Source organism: Phalacrocorax carbo, chromosome 8 (assembly GCF_963921805.1).
Source record: "Phalacrocorax carbo chromosome 8, bPhaCar2.1, whole genome shotgun sequence".
NCBI lineage: Eukaryota > Metazoa > Chordata > Aves > Suliformes > Phalacrocoracidae > Phalacrocorax > Phalacrocorax carbo.
Genome location: NC_087520.1, coordinates 13,912,615 through 13,929,004, shown reverse-complemented (window position 1 = coordinate 13,929,004; position 16,390 = coordinate 13,912,615). Strand labels below are relative to the sequence as shown.

The window sequence follows — 16,390 nt, the reverse complement described above, 5'->3', positions numbered from 1 at the left end:
GGCAGCTGTAGAGTTACAGCAGAGAATCCAGTGGACAACTATGAGTAACTGGGGGCAGCTGGGGGTGACTGGGGGTAGGTGAGGAGCAGAGAGGAGTGACTGGGGCGGCTGAGGGTGATTGGGGAGCAGATGTAGGGTTATGGGAGGGAATCCAGTGGGCAACTGGGAGCAGCTGGGAGTAATGGGGGCAGCTGGGGATGACTAGGGGTGGCTGGGGAACAGCTGGAGGTAGCTGGGGGGCGGCGAGGGGTGACCGGGGTGCGAATCGAGGTAACTGGGGTCAGCCCGGGGTGCTGGCGCGAGCAGTAGGACCGCGGGCGCGCCGCAGCGGCAATCGTCCCGCCCTCGGCCACGCCCCCCGGTGCCGTCAGTCGTTCGCAGTCGGTGGCGGCGCCACGCAGGCGTGGGTTCGTGTCGTGGTCGCGGCGCGATGACGTCAGTGGGAGCGCGCGGCGGGTCCCGGCCTCTCCGCCATGGCGAAGACCGTGGCCTATTTCTACGACCCGGACGTGGGCAACTTCCACTACGGTGCGGGCGGCGGTGCTGGGGGCGAACCGAGGCGGCTGGGCCCCTCACCGCTCCCTGGGGCCGCGCGGGCCTGTGGGGGGCGGTGTGGCGGGGCCCGGTCCCGGGGAGGGGGCGGCTGGGGTCCCCCTCCCGCCCCCAATGACTCCCCGTGTCGTTTCCCTTCCAGGAGCGGGGCACCCCATGAAGCCGCATCGCCTGGCGCTGACCCACAGCCTGGTCCTGCACTATGGGCTCTACAAGAAGATGATCGTAAGCGGCCCTTCTGCGGGGTTCCGGCGGGACCACCCCCACCCAGGCGGCGGGGGAAGAGGGGGCTGTGGCTGGTGGCTTTGGGCGGGCAGCCGCCAGAGTGGGCGTTTTAGGCTTCGGCATGTGTGAAAGGTGCCGGAGACCTGTGCACTGCCCTGCTGACTTCAGTCGTGGCCTCCATATTAAGGCTCGGACTGTGTTAGTAGGTTCTTCGTAGAATTCTTGTGTTGCTGTCTCTCATTCAGTGCCACTTTTGGCATAGCAGATAACAGAGTTGTTACGGATAAGGCTTTAAGCGGTCCCAGGCACTCAGCCTGAGCCCCCACCGTACCACCCAGACCTGATTTGAAAGGCACTGTTGTTGGCTGTCAGTGTCTTGTTCAAACTTGTGTGTACCGTGCTGTGCCTGGAGCTGCAGCAGTGCTGCTGGGGACCACATGTGAAATTTCTGTCTCTGTTGCCCCTTCTAGGAAGGACCCAGTGACCACTGTGGACAGTGTGATCATAAAATAGTAAAGCTGGGGAAAAAAAAAAGTCAAACGTCAAAAGGCTTGCAAATTCACCTTGATGCCTTAACAGGGTCCGCTAATCCACTAATCATACCTGATAAATGATTGTCCAACCTGCTTTTCGAGGTCTTTGTTGCCCAGCCAGCTCAAGCAGCCTAGTTCAGTGCACTCCAGTTGTTATTGTTAGAAAGATTTTTCTCTTCCTAAAGTCTAGCCTGTGTAAACCTTGTAAAACATGATCAGCACGTAGCAATAATCAAAAAGAAAACTTAAATCATAGAATGTCCTGAGTTGGAAGGGACCTACAAGGATTATCAAGTCCAACTCCTGTCCCTGCACAGGACAACCCCAAATTCACACCATCTGTCTGAGGGTGTTGTCCAGGTGCTTCTTGAATAGCGTCAGGCTTGGTGCCATGACTGCCTCCCTGGGGAGCCTGTTCCAGTGCTCCACCACCCTCTGGGTGACGAACCTTTTCCTAATAGCCAGTCTAAACCTCTCCTGGCACATATTCCTGCCATTCCTTCAGGTCCTATCATTGATCACCAGAGAGATCATCAGCACCTGCCCCTCCTCTTCCCCTTGTGAGGAAGCTGTAGACCACGATGAGGGCTCCCCTCAGTCTCCTCTAGGCTGAACAAACCGAGTGACTTTAGCTGCTCCTCATACAATTTTTTAATCTTTCAAGAAATGAACTCGTTTAGGGATGATGGAATATCACTACGCATGTGTGGTACCCTTCTTCTGAAGTATTTTATTTCACCTGATGCAAGTGATTGAACCATGCTCCTTTCCCTAGAATCCTTTTTCACTTTTCTGCCTGTTCTTGTGGCACATATGAAAAGCTCTCAGGAGCACAGGGGCTTAATGCCTCTTAGTGTAACTTATGTAACTTACTTAATGCCTCACGATACAAGATAAGGCAGGAACGGTAAAAATCTTCTACCCTTTTGAGTTGGCTTTTGCCCATTGTGACTTGAACATGCCGTCTGCAGCTGCCGATCATTTTGGGGCAACTTGTTTTGTTTCCTGTTGGCTCAGTCTCGCTTTCAGTGCAGTGGGATTGCTTCAAGCTGTTTCGGTCCATTGAGCGATTTAATTCCTGGGCTGACTGGCCTGGTTCCAGGTAGTGCTATCTGATCCAGAGGCCAGGTGTAGCTGTTGCCTATTGTCTCCACAGCCTGTGATCTGTTTGATGTACCCTGGGAAAAGACCTCTACCCAGAATGTTATTCTAAGCATTGCAGGCTACAGCTCCAGGCACTTCTGGTTTTATGTTCATATATGTATATATTTATATATGTACATATAGGGACATACATGCATTTATGGTGTCTTTTCATGGGAATTACCTTGTTTTTAAAAGAGGTGAAGAGCGCTTCTATCACAGTGATCATCGTGCATCACTAGCAAACAGGGAGGGGAGATGAAAAACAGGTACAAAATCATCATTGCTCCAATCTGTGAGGGATGTTGTGACTTTTCCCCATCCTTCCTCTTTGCGCTCGTGCATCCCAAGTGCATTCCTCACCCTTCTGCAATCAGGTTCTGCTCCATGTGACACACTGCAAACCAGCTGCTTCCCCTGTTACTTGTGAGCCTGAACTGGATGATGCTGCAGGTTACTTAAAGGCACATGCTCTCAAAATTATTGTAGAACTCAATCATAGATTGCTGCTTGCAGTTGCGGATGATTGCAAGTGACTGGTAATAGAGTTGGGCTTATTTTGAGGCTGCGGAGAAGAAAGTGTGATCAGCGTCTCAGTGATGTGCTTTCACAACTGCAGTATGCTCTAGGGATAAATCATGAGCTGCTGTGAAAGCATGGTGATTGTGCAGAGCTGTCAGACAGAAACATGCAAATTCCAGTCCTTCTCCAGCTAGACCAGGCACGTCTCCAGACTAAGATTAGCTTCCCAAATTCCCTCATCCCCACCATTAGACATTAAGCATAACCATAACCAACTTTGCGCCCTCAAAGACCTGAGTAAATATTTTGTTGTTGTGGTACCAAAAAAAGCCTGCCGTTAAGGGTGCTTCTCAAGCACTTCAGAACTGGGTGATGTTAAAATCAAAGTTGTATCACTGTGAGCACAAGAGAGCAGGATTAGACCAGTGGTTTTAATTTTGGCATGTTTTACAGCGTCTTCTCCAATATATGGGCAGGGCTAAGTGCAAAATTCTTACAAGTGTGATAGCAATATAGTTATCGTGCTTTTTATTTTTTGAGGACAAAGTCTAAACAGCCAAACTGATACAGGTGGGGCAGAGGGAAAAGCTAGATCTTGACTGCTTTGTACCTGCCTGTCATGGTGCACAACTTTGTCGTTACCTCTAGCACTGTACAAGTGCCCGGCCTTTGGCAGGGGCTCAAGTTCCAGCTCCTCCACTGCCAGCATATCGGCTTCTGTGGTGGAGACTTGCAGACTGAGCAAAAGCAGATAGAAAATAAGCTGTCCTAAAGCTAAAGCACAATAGCCATTCTTAAAGGAAGGTGCTAAAATGGACCACTGGAACAGTTCCTTGATGCAATATATAAATTATTTTTATATATTTAAACATTAGAAAAGCTTCCCTGTGTAATTAATATAATTCCCTAGTACAGTCACATCCAGCTGCGGTGACCTGCAGTTGTGCTCACGGGGGGGATGCAGCTGGAGTACACTCAGGGCACATGAAATCTTTGCAGAATTTATCTTTCATATTTTTACTGTAAATGTATGAACTTCTATTAATAACTTCCCTAGGGTTGGGATTTTTCTTGCAGAAACATCAAAAAGTGTATTCTGACGTAATACTTCTAAATGTCAAATCCATGTGAATGAGGCAGTAGGCAGAGCTGTACACTTTGCCATATTTTTAGTCTTGAAATCCTTTTCTGGGGGTTATATTTTCTACAAGATGCCATCATGAAGCTGAAAACCACAGAGGAAACTTCATCCTGAACAGTCAGTGACTGGCAAAGTTACGAGCAAATAAAAACGGGGATTATGGTCAGTTGTGACTGTAAAAGGTCCTGTTAACTCTGTGTTGTTACATTATCCACGATCTCTGCCTCCTCCAAATAAAAGGCTGTTATCCTGTCAAGCTGGGTTTGCCTCTTCGCACCTTTCCCAGCTTGTGTGTCACAGAAGAATGTGGTGAGTCAAGGCTCAGTGTTGCTGAAAGAGTGTTGTCCTGCTGCTTACCTTCCCTGCTCCTCTGCTGCGTCTTCCAGCTGCCTTTCTTGTGCTGTGTCTGGAAGCTGTTGGATCCCTGCATGAACTGATGCAACTGAATAACTCAGGAAAGCTGAAATAGTTTTCTGCAGAGCCAGCAAAACGAGGCAGTGAGTAGAGGGGGCTGAGTGCCAGAGCTTGCTTAGGAAGGTGGGTGGGATTGCTGGACATAGGGTGAAGGGTGGAAAGAGGCAGATTTCTTCTTCTGCCAGCAGCTGAGTCAATTTTGAAGCTTTTGGTCTCTATTTCCTCCCTTTCTGTTTTGAATCATGGGTCCCTACTTTTTGTTGTCCAAGAGAACCTTTGGATATCCTGTGAAAGCTATTTCTTTTCCATGGTGACTCTCTAGCATTGTTTTTTGTCTTGTTTGAGTTAATCAGCCATCTGGATTCCTGGGAGTTACTTATGCAGAGCCCTCACGGAGAAAAGGTCTTGCCTTCACCTTTAGCAGCTGAAATAATGGCTCATGTTTTGAGTCACTTCATCCTCCTTGTTCGAGTTGTCAGAGGCAGCAGCCTCTGAGAAACACTGAGCCCCATGCATCCATGTGGAAAACAGCATACCACATGCAGACCAATTCAGGAAAGGAGGTGACATGTTTGTTAGGGTATATTGTGTCTCTGAAAATTAACATGCTCCCTGCTTATCCCAGGAAACAGGCCTGTTGGTGCATTGCCCTGATAAATTTTCCCTTTGGAGATAAGCTTGTGCATCTGACTGTTTTTCTTATGTTCCACTTTTTGTACAAAGTACATGCTTTAATATAAATTGGAAAACACAAAAAAAGTTATTGATTTCAGTGCAACTTTAATTTCCTCTCGCCAAGTATGTGGTGTTAATTTTTAACTTTCTGTATTTTGGGGTATGTGTGTTAAGTGCCCAACTGGCAAGCCTGTATTGTCACAAGATCTTTAATCTGAATCTATCCAGTTCACTGACCATTTTTTGCCAGTTTTCCAAAGAAAACAAAGCTTATGCAACTCTTCCATCTGTTTGTGAGCTTCCAAATAACTTTTGAACGTGTCAGCCCATCACAGGCAAATCTGACAGAGTGACTGAAACGACCCCTATATCAGGGTCTTAATATTGTATGAAAGCTGGTGACTGATAAGGGAATAGTGACCCCAAGTGAAGAAAAAGCTGTAGTTTGAACTCAGCAGTTTTGTTTTGCTGGCTTGCCCAAGTAGGGGTGTGTGTGCAATGGGGGAAGGAAGGCATCAGAGAGTATGTGGCAAGAGCTGCAGTTATTATGAGAGGCAGGAGATGGATTTATGGCTGAAAGAAAAATTGTTAGGAAAGCAGGCTTCTTGGAGCAACTTCCTGAAATTAAATGAACACAAAATTCAGGAACCCAGTGTATTGGAATATTTTTTGATATACCTCATGCAGTTCATTTGTCAATTAGCTTGATATTTCTTACAGCCAGAGCAAACATGAGTTGGATGGGAAATAATTCTTGCCTTTTTCTCTTAAGGTTTTCAAACCATACCAGGCATCCCAGCATGACATGTGCCGGTTCCACTCTGAGGACTACATAGACTTCCTGCAGAGAGTGAGTCCCAACAACATGCAGGGATTCACCAAGAGCCTCAATGCCTTCAACGTGGGCGATGACTGGTGAGTGCTGTTTGCTGCCTGTAAACCTGCAGTCAGAAAGAGTGATCCTGCATTGCTCGTGTCCAGAGACCTCTTTTAGAATGTCCCATTCCGTATTTGTTTTTAACCAAAATGAGGTGTGTGTCCCTCCTGTGTATATTACTGGAACGTTTTTGATTCCTTCCCTTCTCTTCAGGTCTTGCAGTCCTCCTTTTTAGATCTGTATTTAGGCTGTAAGCTTGTTGGGTTAGAGACTGTATCTGTACTTGTTCTTGTAGAGCCTCCAGGTTCTTCTTGAACATGCTAACTATTTTTTTAAATAATTGCCTGCCATTTTAGCTACCTTAATATGTGCATGTTAAATTCAAGAGAGCTTTGAGAGCCTGATTTTCAGGTAGAACTAAGGAGATACTCATCCTTCTGTACAAAACTATGTGAGATCTTGCTGAGAATATTCCATTCCAGTCTTCAGTGCTCATGAGAGATGAAACAAAAGAAATGTGTGGAAGGCCTCTGTGAGGAAACAGCAATATGCCTTGTCTGGTTGAGGATTGTAAGGGCTGTCAGAGAGCAAGATTATTCTTACATGTTCTGTGGAGGGAAGGCTGTAAGTACTAGTATGGGAGGAGTTAATGTTAGCTAGAGAACAGTGTTATCCCAAGAAGATATTAGTATAGCCTGGTTTTTGATATTCAGGCTGAGAATCAGAAGACTGTTCTGTAATCTTTCTGCTCTCATGATCAGACGCCATTTTCATAGCAGAAACGAAAGGGGAAATAAAACCCCACAGTCTTTAAGCCATTGCTTGTCCACGAATGAAATGCATGACATGATGCCAGCAAGCTGGTGACACAGGGGCTCCACATCCTGTGTTTCTGATGGAGAGAGGCTGGCTCTGCATGGTGGGATGGATCAGACCTCAGCACTGTCTTAGCAGCATTCATCTCCAGTTGCTGTTCACCGCATGCTGGGCTGTGAGCTTGGAAGCAGAGGTGGGGCAGGATCTTCCAGATAAAGCCAGGGGAAGATAGTGCAGGAGTAGACCAGGCCTCCCCTCTCCTGATGCCATGTCTCACATCATGCCCTAACTCTGAGCACATGTCAGCAGGGCTGCAGGGCAGATGCGGGCACACATTGTGAGCAGGGGAGCCTTTTTGGGACTAGCTTGGAAGCCTTGGTAATCATTATCAAATTCACTCAGTTTCCCATTGTGTCTGCAGACAGATTGCTCGCCTGCTCGTACTCAGTGTGTTACAGCCAGGGTCAGTGTGATCCTGAATTAACTCTTTCACAGAGAATGGGTTTTGATCTTGCTCAGGTAATGTTCAGGGACAGTTTTATTCCTGACTTTGCTCGGGAGGAATGAGATTTTCTGTGTTTGAAGCATGGTTTCTTTTTCAGCCCAGTGTTTCCAGGCCTCTTTGAATTTTGCTCTCGCTATACTGGGGCCTCTCTGCAGGGAGCAACACAGCTGAACAACAAGGTAACTGAGCTGATATGCTTATCTTTTGAAACACAGGCGTAAGCCAAATGGTTTTCAATTTAAGGAGAACTTCATGGATTTGTTTTGTAAAACAACATGGCAAGTGCTGCTGTGTTGCAGTGTAAATGCCTAGTGCTGTAGGACTGGTAAGCTTGAGACCATTCCTGTACTGTCAGAGGCAGCCATTTAGTATATGTTTAATCCAGAGGGAGTCAGAGGATACTAATGTTGCACGTACTAAAGTCACAAAGTACTCTCAGTACCATAGAAGAGACCTGAGTCTTCAGTGAAACTGGCAGCTGGGAGACCTTGGGATTGCTGCTGAGTCTCTGCTGTGGAAATGCACTCAACAAGACCGTGCTGAGGGTCTGAAGAAGGTGGTCCCTCGAGAGGGTATTAAAAAAAACCAAAAACAAACTACAGAGGTTTGAGTCTTTTAGAGACCTAATGAGTGTAAAGAACAAGTACAGGAACAAACGGTGTGTGCCAGGTGCTCTGACTGCTGCTGGATGGAGGGGGAGCAGTGGTAGTGGAATGGTGGAAGACAGTCTTTTCTGGTCTAACAGGGAATGTAGAGCACAGGACTAATCCAGTGTGGACATGATGTAACCAAAACTGTTGGCTGGGCTAATGACCAAGGTGGAGCTTTGGAAAGGCCTCTGTAGGAGAAGGAAAGGCCAGAAGGGTGTTTGTGGGCCATAGGGCTGGGCAGGTTGAAGTGGGTGCACTGGGGAGTTGGGTGCAAGGTTGTTACCATGTTGTCACCTTAAATTAATTTCTCTCTCCTTTATTAGATCTGTGATATTGCAATAAACTGGGCAGGGGGCCTGCATCATGCCAAAAAGTTTGAGGTAATGAGGCAAATCTGCTTATTCCTATGTCTTTTTGAGGCCCAAGCTCTGTGTTGATCTCTTCTAATGCTGTTTGGTTTTCTCTGTCTTGCAGGCTTCTGGGTTTTGTTATGTTAATGACATTGTTATCGGCATCCTGGAGCTGCTCAAGTAAGGGCATGGGGCAAGTGTAATACTGTCCTGGCTGATGTGTGGTTTCCCTCTGCTACTTCACTGTTCTCTCTCTCTCTGTCTCACCCTCCTTGTTTGCATTTCTAGAGTCCAGGTAGGCCAGCATCTTGATTTTTGGCCTGGACTCTTCTTTAGGCACAAGAAATGGGGCTTGAGAATTGGAATATCTGACTCCTGTTTTGTTGCATGCAGCTTAAGGGATACAGAAGAGTTCTCCAATTCCATTTCTCGTCCATCTGTGAAATACTCATTTCAGGGTCTCTTGAGTCTCAGAGTTTTTGCCACAGTGAGCCTTTTGTAGGTAGACACAAATTATGGTTCACTGGAGGCAGTTAAATGACTTGAATCTTTCTTGATTTGCTTGAGTGGCTTAAGAACAGGACTTGAGCAATACGTGGATGATCAAAGGACACTTGCTTTGAGTAGAAAAGCATCAAGTGTTGTTTTTGTTGGTTGGTGTTTGATTTTGGTTTTTGTGTTGGTTTTTTTTTGTTTCATTTGGTTTTTTTTAAGAAAATGAAAAGTGAATTCAGAATGGGAGGAAGAGTTACAGAAATGCCTTCTGTTTCTTGGATTAATCTGTGATGTTATTTATTTTTTTTAATACTCTCAAATGCCCTCCTTGTCACTGAAATCTGAGACAAGATGTTGTGGAATTATAAAAGATTTGGGGCTGACCAGACAATAGTTACATGACTGGTGGCAAGCTTACTTGCTCTCAAAGTCAAATTTACAGGATGTACTGGGGTTTCTTGTACCTTTCTGCCATTCTCCCCTGCTTTGTGTTTGTCTTCACTGTATATCACTGCACACCCATTTTCTAGTCTCTCATGAGTCCCGTATGCCAGAGGCTTCAAATACAGCCCAGTTACCCTTCATGGGAGATTGTAATATGTCCCTATTCTTTTGTTCACTGTTTTCAGGAACCATTTCTGCAGCAGGTGGCTGCATACATGGGTTTGCTTCCCACCATGGGAGTAATGTGGTGTTCCTGCTTTTAGAAGGTCCCTTTCTCCCTTTACCAGTGTGCAAGGGCTGTGTGTATACATCCCCTTTTTCTCCTTGATGTCTTTTGTCTATGGGACTAATAATCTAGGCTGTTTTAAATAGTTTATATATCTCTTGAGAGACTGAGGCAAGTACTGGTTTGCTAACCAGCATGGGTCAGCACCATCAACCAACTGGTTGATCAGATCACTGCAGACATGCTTAAGGCCATGGTTCCAATGCAGAAGGCACAAAACACATGCCCCTCTTCTCTGCTTTCAGTGTTGTCCTGGTTTTTTTTATGTCCCTTTCCAGTCCCCTAGGATTTTGGCATGGATGCCAGATGCCCTGTTCTTTGGGGATTGATCAGATGCAGTGTTTCCTTGCAAAAAGTGGAAGTTCTCTCCAGCCAGGAGCTTTAGAGCTGGAAGGCAGGGATGGCTTAGGGCCATGTATCCAATGCTTGATAGCATGTCAGCTTTGACCATTACCCTAATGTATTTACTTGTGATGATCTCCCCTTCTTCACCCTCTGTCTTTGTGACCCAGCAGGCGGCTTCTCCAGTAAATTTAGTCCAGCCTGGTGTTCTTGGTGGTAGCCATCTGAGACATAATCCTGCCAGTAATCTGGCATATGAAGGAAGTAAGTGTTCCTACCTCCTTCTTGGCTAGATTACTTTTCACTTACACGTACGGTTAAAAATCATTGGAGCTCTTAAAGATTATCTAACATCAGGTTGTTTGTAGAAGAAACAAAAACCCCACAACTTTCTAACCCCCAGGTGGTTAAAATAGGTTCTTTTTATCATGTGCTTTCTAAGATATTTCTCACCCCATGTGAAAACCTTTCATTCCAGCATCTCTTTCTGAGCACATCAGAAGAAAATATTTTAGTTGGGGGTGTGTCTGACTGTATACAAATGTCATGTATCTAAAGCCATTTGATACGACTGGGGTGGGACAGGTGAGTTCTTTTGGCAAATGGGCTTGCAGGTAGATGTCAGTGGTGGTTTTCAGAGCCCTAGGTGATACGGAGGCATGTGGGGAATAGTGAGGTTGGCTGCGCTGCAGACAGTAATGCTGTTTTTTCCTTCTGTATTCAATAGATATCACCCCCGTGTTCTGTATATTGATATTGATATCCATCATGGAGATGGCGTGCAGGAGGCTTTCTACTTGACGGACCGTGTCATGACAGTGTCATTTCATAAATATGGGAACTATTTCTTTCCTGGTACAGGTATGTATTTTCCCTTACAGTGTGAACGTGGCCTTGCTTCAGAATCCTTTGAAAGCTCTGCTGGAGTATAAAAGTGTGAAATCACAAAATCAGAGCTGCGGGGAGAAATGATGGAAAAACTGGCATGGAAAAGCAGTTAGAGGGGAACAGAAGTATAGTGATTTGTAAGACAAAGGGGTCCTAGCTAGGTTAACAGAGATCTCAACCCAGACCAGATCTGGCCTTTCCACACCAGCTCTGAAGTCTCAGAGCTGTTGTGACTCTCCTGTCTTTCTCTGGCCAGGTGACATGTATGAAGTTGGTGCAGAGAGCGGTCGCTATTACTGTCTCAACGTGCCTCTACGAGATGGCATAGATGACCAAAGTAAGTAGGTGTTTCTTGCCATTTCTCCTTGCCCAGACATTTGCTCGTCCTTCTGCTCCAGAGCCATGACTAATCTGCCTTTCTCTCCAAAGGTTATAAACACCTCTTCCAGCCAGTCATTAACCAGGTGGTAGATTACTATCAGCCCACCTGCATAGTACTGCAGGTAAGAGAGCAAGCCTCTGTGCACATGTCCATCCCTTTCAGAGACTGTAGGTTGGAGGGGTGTGCTATCAAGGTGTTACCTTCTGTTCCCAGGGTATCAGGGTTGGTGTGTCCTAGCTGAGTTTCTGTCTGTACCTTCTGGTGAATGAGGGTGGCCAAGGGGTGGGGATGCTGATGTGTGTCTGGAAAACAGTACCTCCATAGCAAAAAACTCAATTGTTTTTTTTCTGTTCCCCAGTGTGGTGCTGATTCTCTGGGTTGTGACCGTTTAGGTTGTTTTAACCTCAGTATAAGAGGACATGGGTAAGTACAGTGGGGCTGGGGCAGGGCAGTTAGTTGAAAGACCATCCTTTAGTCTGAAGGGCTCTAATGAGCCTTCTGCTGTGAGGCTTGAGCTTTGACTTTGGTCTTCCAGCAGCACCAGCAGGTTTTTTTGTTTGTTTTGGGGGGATTTGTTTTGGTTTGATTGGGGTTTTTTGTAGAAAAATCTCTTGTGTGATAGGAGGGCATCTCAGAATGAGGCTTTTTACAAGGCACTGTAGAGTGTGGTAGTTCAGAGTTACACATGGTTCAGGATCTCTGGGTGGAAGCTCTGAACTCCAGGTGTATCACACCAGCTGTGGTGGTGTTTGAGTGTATGGTGGCATTTCTGACGTGAATGTGTGCTGCAGTTAACATCTGTGGCATTTTTTTGTTTGGGGTTTCTAGGGAGTGTGTGGAGTATGTAAAGAGTTTCAACATCCCCTTGCTGGTACTGGGAGGAGGTGGTTACACAGTCCGCAATGTGGCACGATGCTGGTGAGTCTCTTCTCTGCTTGTTGAAGGTCACTGGTTAGCAGTTGCTGTGGTCTTTGTCCCTGCATTCACCATGTAGCTTTCTGTGGACTGAGGTCATATTATTCCATGTTTTCAGGACTTACGAAACGTCATTGCTTGTAGATGAAGCAATTAGTGAAGAGCTCCCGTACAGTGGTGAGTTGGAGTTCTGTTTTTTCCTCATTAGCTGATCTAAAGGATTTGTCGTATTGGCTGAAGAATACTTCTATTCTGCATCGAGCAGAGATAAGACCAGGGCCAAAGTGACAGCACTTTCTGATCTTAGAGGTGGTCTTAGCCATCTCCTACCACCCACTTGTAGGCTTTGCTGAGCAGACACACCCTTACTGTGTCATATATCATTTAATTTGGATTGTTTCCTATTCAGTGACCTGAGGGTTACTTTTGCTCGCTTTGTTTCATATAATTCCTTGTGGTTGCAGAGCTGTACATCACTGTGCTTTTTAAGATCTGGTCATCCATAGCGTGGTGGGAGGGTGAGCTCTGCTTCCCTGCAGAGCAGAGCAGCTGTTGGCTGGGCTCCCTTGCCTCTGTGCTGTAACTCTTTGCTCATTCTGTCACAGAGTACTTTGAATACTTTGCTCCAGACTTCACCCTCCATCCTGATGTCAGTACGAGGATTGAAAATCAGAACTCCAGGCAGGTAAGTGCTTGCAGCCTTATTGCAATATCAGCTATGTACTTGCAAAACCCTGTGGTTGCTGCTCCGTCCTGATAAACTAGGTAGAGCCCAGGCAAGGAATTTTTGTGGGTCAGAAAGCTGACAAAGAGCAAGCAGAGCCTTTCCTCTGTGATGTCAGAAAGTCTCATAGCATTAGAGAACCTTGATGGGTTGTTTTACTGTTTTCTATGTGCTTGATTATTAATGATTAATTTAATTCTCCCACCTCCTCTGCTCTGATAAATAGCTTTTTGCACAAATGTGTTTTTCATGGCCACCGCATAGATGATGCAGGCAAGAAGCAACGCTGACAGTTTTGACTCTGCGAACTGCCATATCTTACTGCAGTGATCCCTCTCTGTTTTTTTTATTATGTAGTACTTGGATCAGATCAGGCAGACAATATTTGAGAATCTGAAAATGCTGAACCATGCTCCCAGTGTGCAGATACATGATGTCCCTTCTGACTTGCTCAGCTATGATCGCACAGATGAGCCTGATCCAGAGGAAAGAGGCTCTGAGGAAAACTACAGCAGGTACCAGCTCTCTTGTTCTGGAGAAATGGGCTTCCCTTTTTGTCTGTGCTAGGATGGGCAGGTTATATACTGGAGACTGTTTCTTAGAACACATAGTAGGTCATTTCTGAGTCCCTGGTTTTATTCTGGGAGGCTTTCTCTAGAAATGTGTGGTCCCCTCACGTAACATTTCATGGGCTGTCATGGTTTAGCCAGTCAGCAACTAAACATCACCCAGCCACTCACTGACTCCCTCCACCTCTGTGGGATGGGGGAGAGAATCAGAAGGACAAAAGTAAGGAAACTTGTGGGTTGAGATAAGAACAGTTTAATAATTAAAATAAAACAGTAATAGCAATAATAATAATAGTAGTAATATAATGAAAAGGAAAATAATGAGAGAGAGGTGAAACCTTGGGAGGAGCAGAAAAACCCAAATAGCAAGTGATGCAACCACTCACTACCCACCTGATGCTGCTGTTCACTGAGCTGCAATCGCTGCTTCCCCTGGTCAAGTCCCCCAGTTGATATACTGTGCATGATGTCGTATGATACGGAATATCCCTTTGGTCAGTTTGGATCAGCTCTCTTCGCTGTGTCCCCTCCGCTCCCAGCTTCTTGTGCACCCGGCAGAGCATGAGAGGCTGGAAAAGTCCTTGGCTAGTACAAGCACTACCTAGCAACAACTAAAACATCAGTGTGTTATCAATATTATTCTCATGCTAAGTCCAAAACACAGGACTGTGCCAGATACAGTGAAGAAAATTAACTCTATCCCAGCTAAAACCATGACAGCAGGGCATCTTGTGACCTTGAGCAGTGTGACCTAACCATTCTTCTCTGGCCCCAAGGGTGCCGGGGGTCTCCTTGCTGATGGTGATTGTCTTTCCCCCAGGCCTGAAGCTGCCAATGAGTTTTATGATGGTGACCACGATAACGACAAAGAGAGTGACGTCGAGATCTGAGGGCTCTGGTGTTGAGCTCTGGACTATGGGGGATCCCACATTGGACATGAGCACTTGGAGCAGATAACTGGGCCACGTAGGAGCCAGTTAGCCCTCCCTTTGTATTTGACTGCATGCAGTGGCAGCAGAAACAACACCACTGCAGGCTTCTGCTACCTGGAGAGGCAGAGAGCAGTGACATGTGTTCCTTACTTTCCACCACATGTCACAGTTCCAGCTGTCACTGCATCTGGAAAATGGGAATTCAAGTAACGCTCAGATCTGTGCTGTGTACTGGCTGGCTGCCATGCAACTGCCTTCAGAGCCTGTCCTGTGCTGCTTCAGTCACCCCCCTAACTCCCATGCAGGCTTCTGCCGGCAAGGTGGGAGCCAGAGCAGTTGTGCCTACAATCTCTGCCTCTCTTCAGCAGCAACACCTGATACATCCTGTTCTCCCTGGCCCTCCACTCAGGTACCCAGTCAATTGTCCTCTGAAGCCCGCACTGAGGGTTGCTTCCTGATGTCCCTTCTAACCACCTGACACTCCGCAGCTCAAGGAAAACCATCCAAGAAGACAAGGCCAGTTGTGGGATAGGGGTCGGGAGTGTCCCTGGAGGAGGGAGCAGCTTGGTGGAGCAGGATGGAAGAATGTATGCAGAGCATAGTCTTGTTCATTCCCCCTGTACTCAGTTTTGCGTTCATAAGAGTACTGTGACACTTTGCCGAGTTGGACCTAACTCCCCTGTTTTCTTTATTCTTCAAGAGGCTAAAATCGCTGTGGAACAGAGGTTTGGCTGCCAAGGTCAGTATATAGTGTGTCTTGCACCTCTAATGTAGCTTCCAGCTGTGTTTTCCAAGTTCACACATGGCTCTTCTGTGTGTTAGCTAGAGATTAGGGCTGCTTGCTCGGAAACCATTCCCTCTTGACTGTACCCAGGAGACGTCTCTCTGCTCGTGAGTGAGGGAAGCTGCTTCCTCCCAAGTCCTGTCGTCTTGCCCTCACACAGCAGAGATTTCTCTCAGCCATCCCTTAAATCCCAGACTTTGCTGCTCCTTCTCCCAAGTCATCACCTGGTACCTGGCGTGGTTTGGAGTGTGCCATTTGGGGAGGCGGGAGGGGTTTAGCCTCTGACTGTCTGTACTGTTCTGTTTGTTTACTGGTGTCTTTAAACATTAAATGAAGAGGCAGTATTTTTCTTACCTGACCTGGTGTTCATCTGTTTAATACTCACACCTTTTTGGCTCCTGTCCTCCCAAGGATTGAGAATGTGCATATCATCCCTGGCAGGGTAGTGTCCTCTGCCATCGGACCTGTCTGAATGAATGGAGGGCGTTCAGCTCCTCAAAGTGTATGCTGGTGAGTTCTGAGCATCAGTGCAAAACGAGGAGAGAGCCCTGAATTCCCTTACAAGAGGACACGTGGGCTGGTGGACACTCCTGCTTTATGCCTCTGATTCCAGTAAAAGCTTTGCAGAAAGTTGCAGAGCTGATTCAAGAAACCTCTCCTACAATGTTTTAAACATCATGCTTTCTTTGAGTTGTAGTTTCCGTAAGAGTCTGCTCTTTACAGTCTGACTTTCCTAAAGCCCATATTAGTGTCTATTTTTCTTCATTTTTCAGACCAGCCGCTGTCTCCCTCTTCAGTCCTCTTTCCCAGGTCCATGAGACTTGTCCTTTATCAAATAAGCTTATGCCAGTCTGTGTGGATTGACGTTCTTCTTGGGTCTAGTCTCCACCAGTAAACCTGCAGAAAAACAAGAAAAAAGTATTGAACCAAAGCGATCTAACATGGCAGGTGAGGATCAGAGGGAGACACCAACCCGACAAGGTCTGTTGTGTTCACAGGCAGTACTTGTTAGGGCATTTACACAACCAGCAGCCCAAGGCTTCAGCTTTGTGGGGAGGAGGTGAAACCTAGCCACAAGTGAGCTACAGTTCATGTAACTACAGCATGAAGTGGGCAGTAAGTCAGTGTTAATCCCACTACATGCCCAGAGAAATAAGTTATGGTAGAATTAGACTAGGTGTGGAGGATGCTGCTCCTGTATGAGGAATGACTTGATGGATGAGGAT

At 46.5% G+C, this 16,390-nt stretch overlaps 1 protein-coding gene across 2 annotated transcripts; it reads left to right on the top strand.

The window, feature by feature from the left end:
• The first annotated feature begins 400 nt into the window (after positions 1-400).
• Positions 401-15,522, top strand: HDAC3 (histone deacetylase 3). Of its 2 annotated transcripts, XM_064458837.1 has the most exons (15): positions 401-528; positions 695-777; positions 5,978-6,120; positions 7,501-7,582; positions 8,377-8,433; positions 8,528-8,583; positions 10,698-10,831; positions 11,115-11,195; positions 11,288-11,361; positions 11,599-11,663; positions 12,069-12,158; positions 12,274-12,332; positions 12,761-12,840; positions 13,237-13,394; positions 14,269-15,522. In XM_064458837.1, exons 1-15 carry the CDS (start codon positions 474-476, stop codon positions 14,336-14,338), a joined length of 1,287 nt encoding a protein of 428 aa, XP_064314907.1. In that variant the 5' UTR covers positions 401-473; the 3' UTR covers positions 14,339-15,522. The 2 variants fall into 2 exon arrangements, with proteins under 2 accessions (XP_064314907.1, XP_064314908.1); XM_064458838.1 differs by lacking the exons at positions 401-528; positions 695-777 and adding an exon at positions 2,598-4,613.
• Positions 15,523-16,390: the final 868 nt, after the last annotated feature.

Coding starts and splice junctions, on each gene's coding strand:
- HDAC3 (XM_064458837.1), top strand. CDS start 474: ATGGCGAAGACCGTGGCCTATTTCTACGACCCGGACGTGGGCAACTTC. Junction 8,584..10,697: donor GGCATCCTGGAGCTGCTCAA/GTAAGGGCATGG, acceptor TGTATTCAATAG/ATATCACCCCCGTGTTCTGT. Junction 12,333..12,760: donor TGAAGAGCTCCCGTACAGTG/GTGAGTTGGAGT, acceptor ATTCTGTCACAG/AGTACTTTGAATACTTTGCT.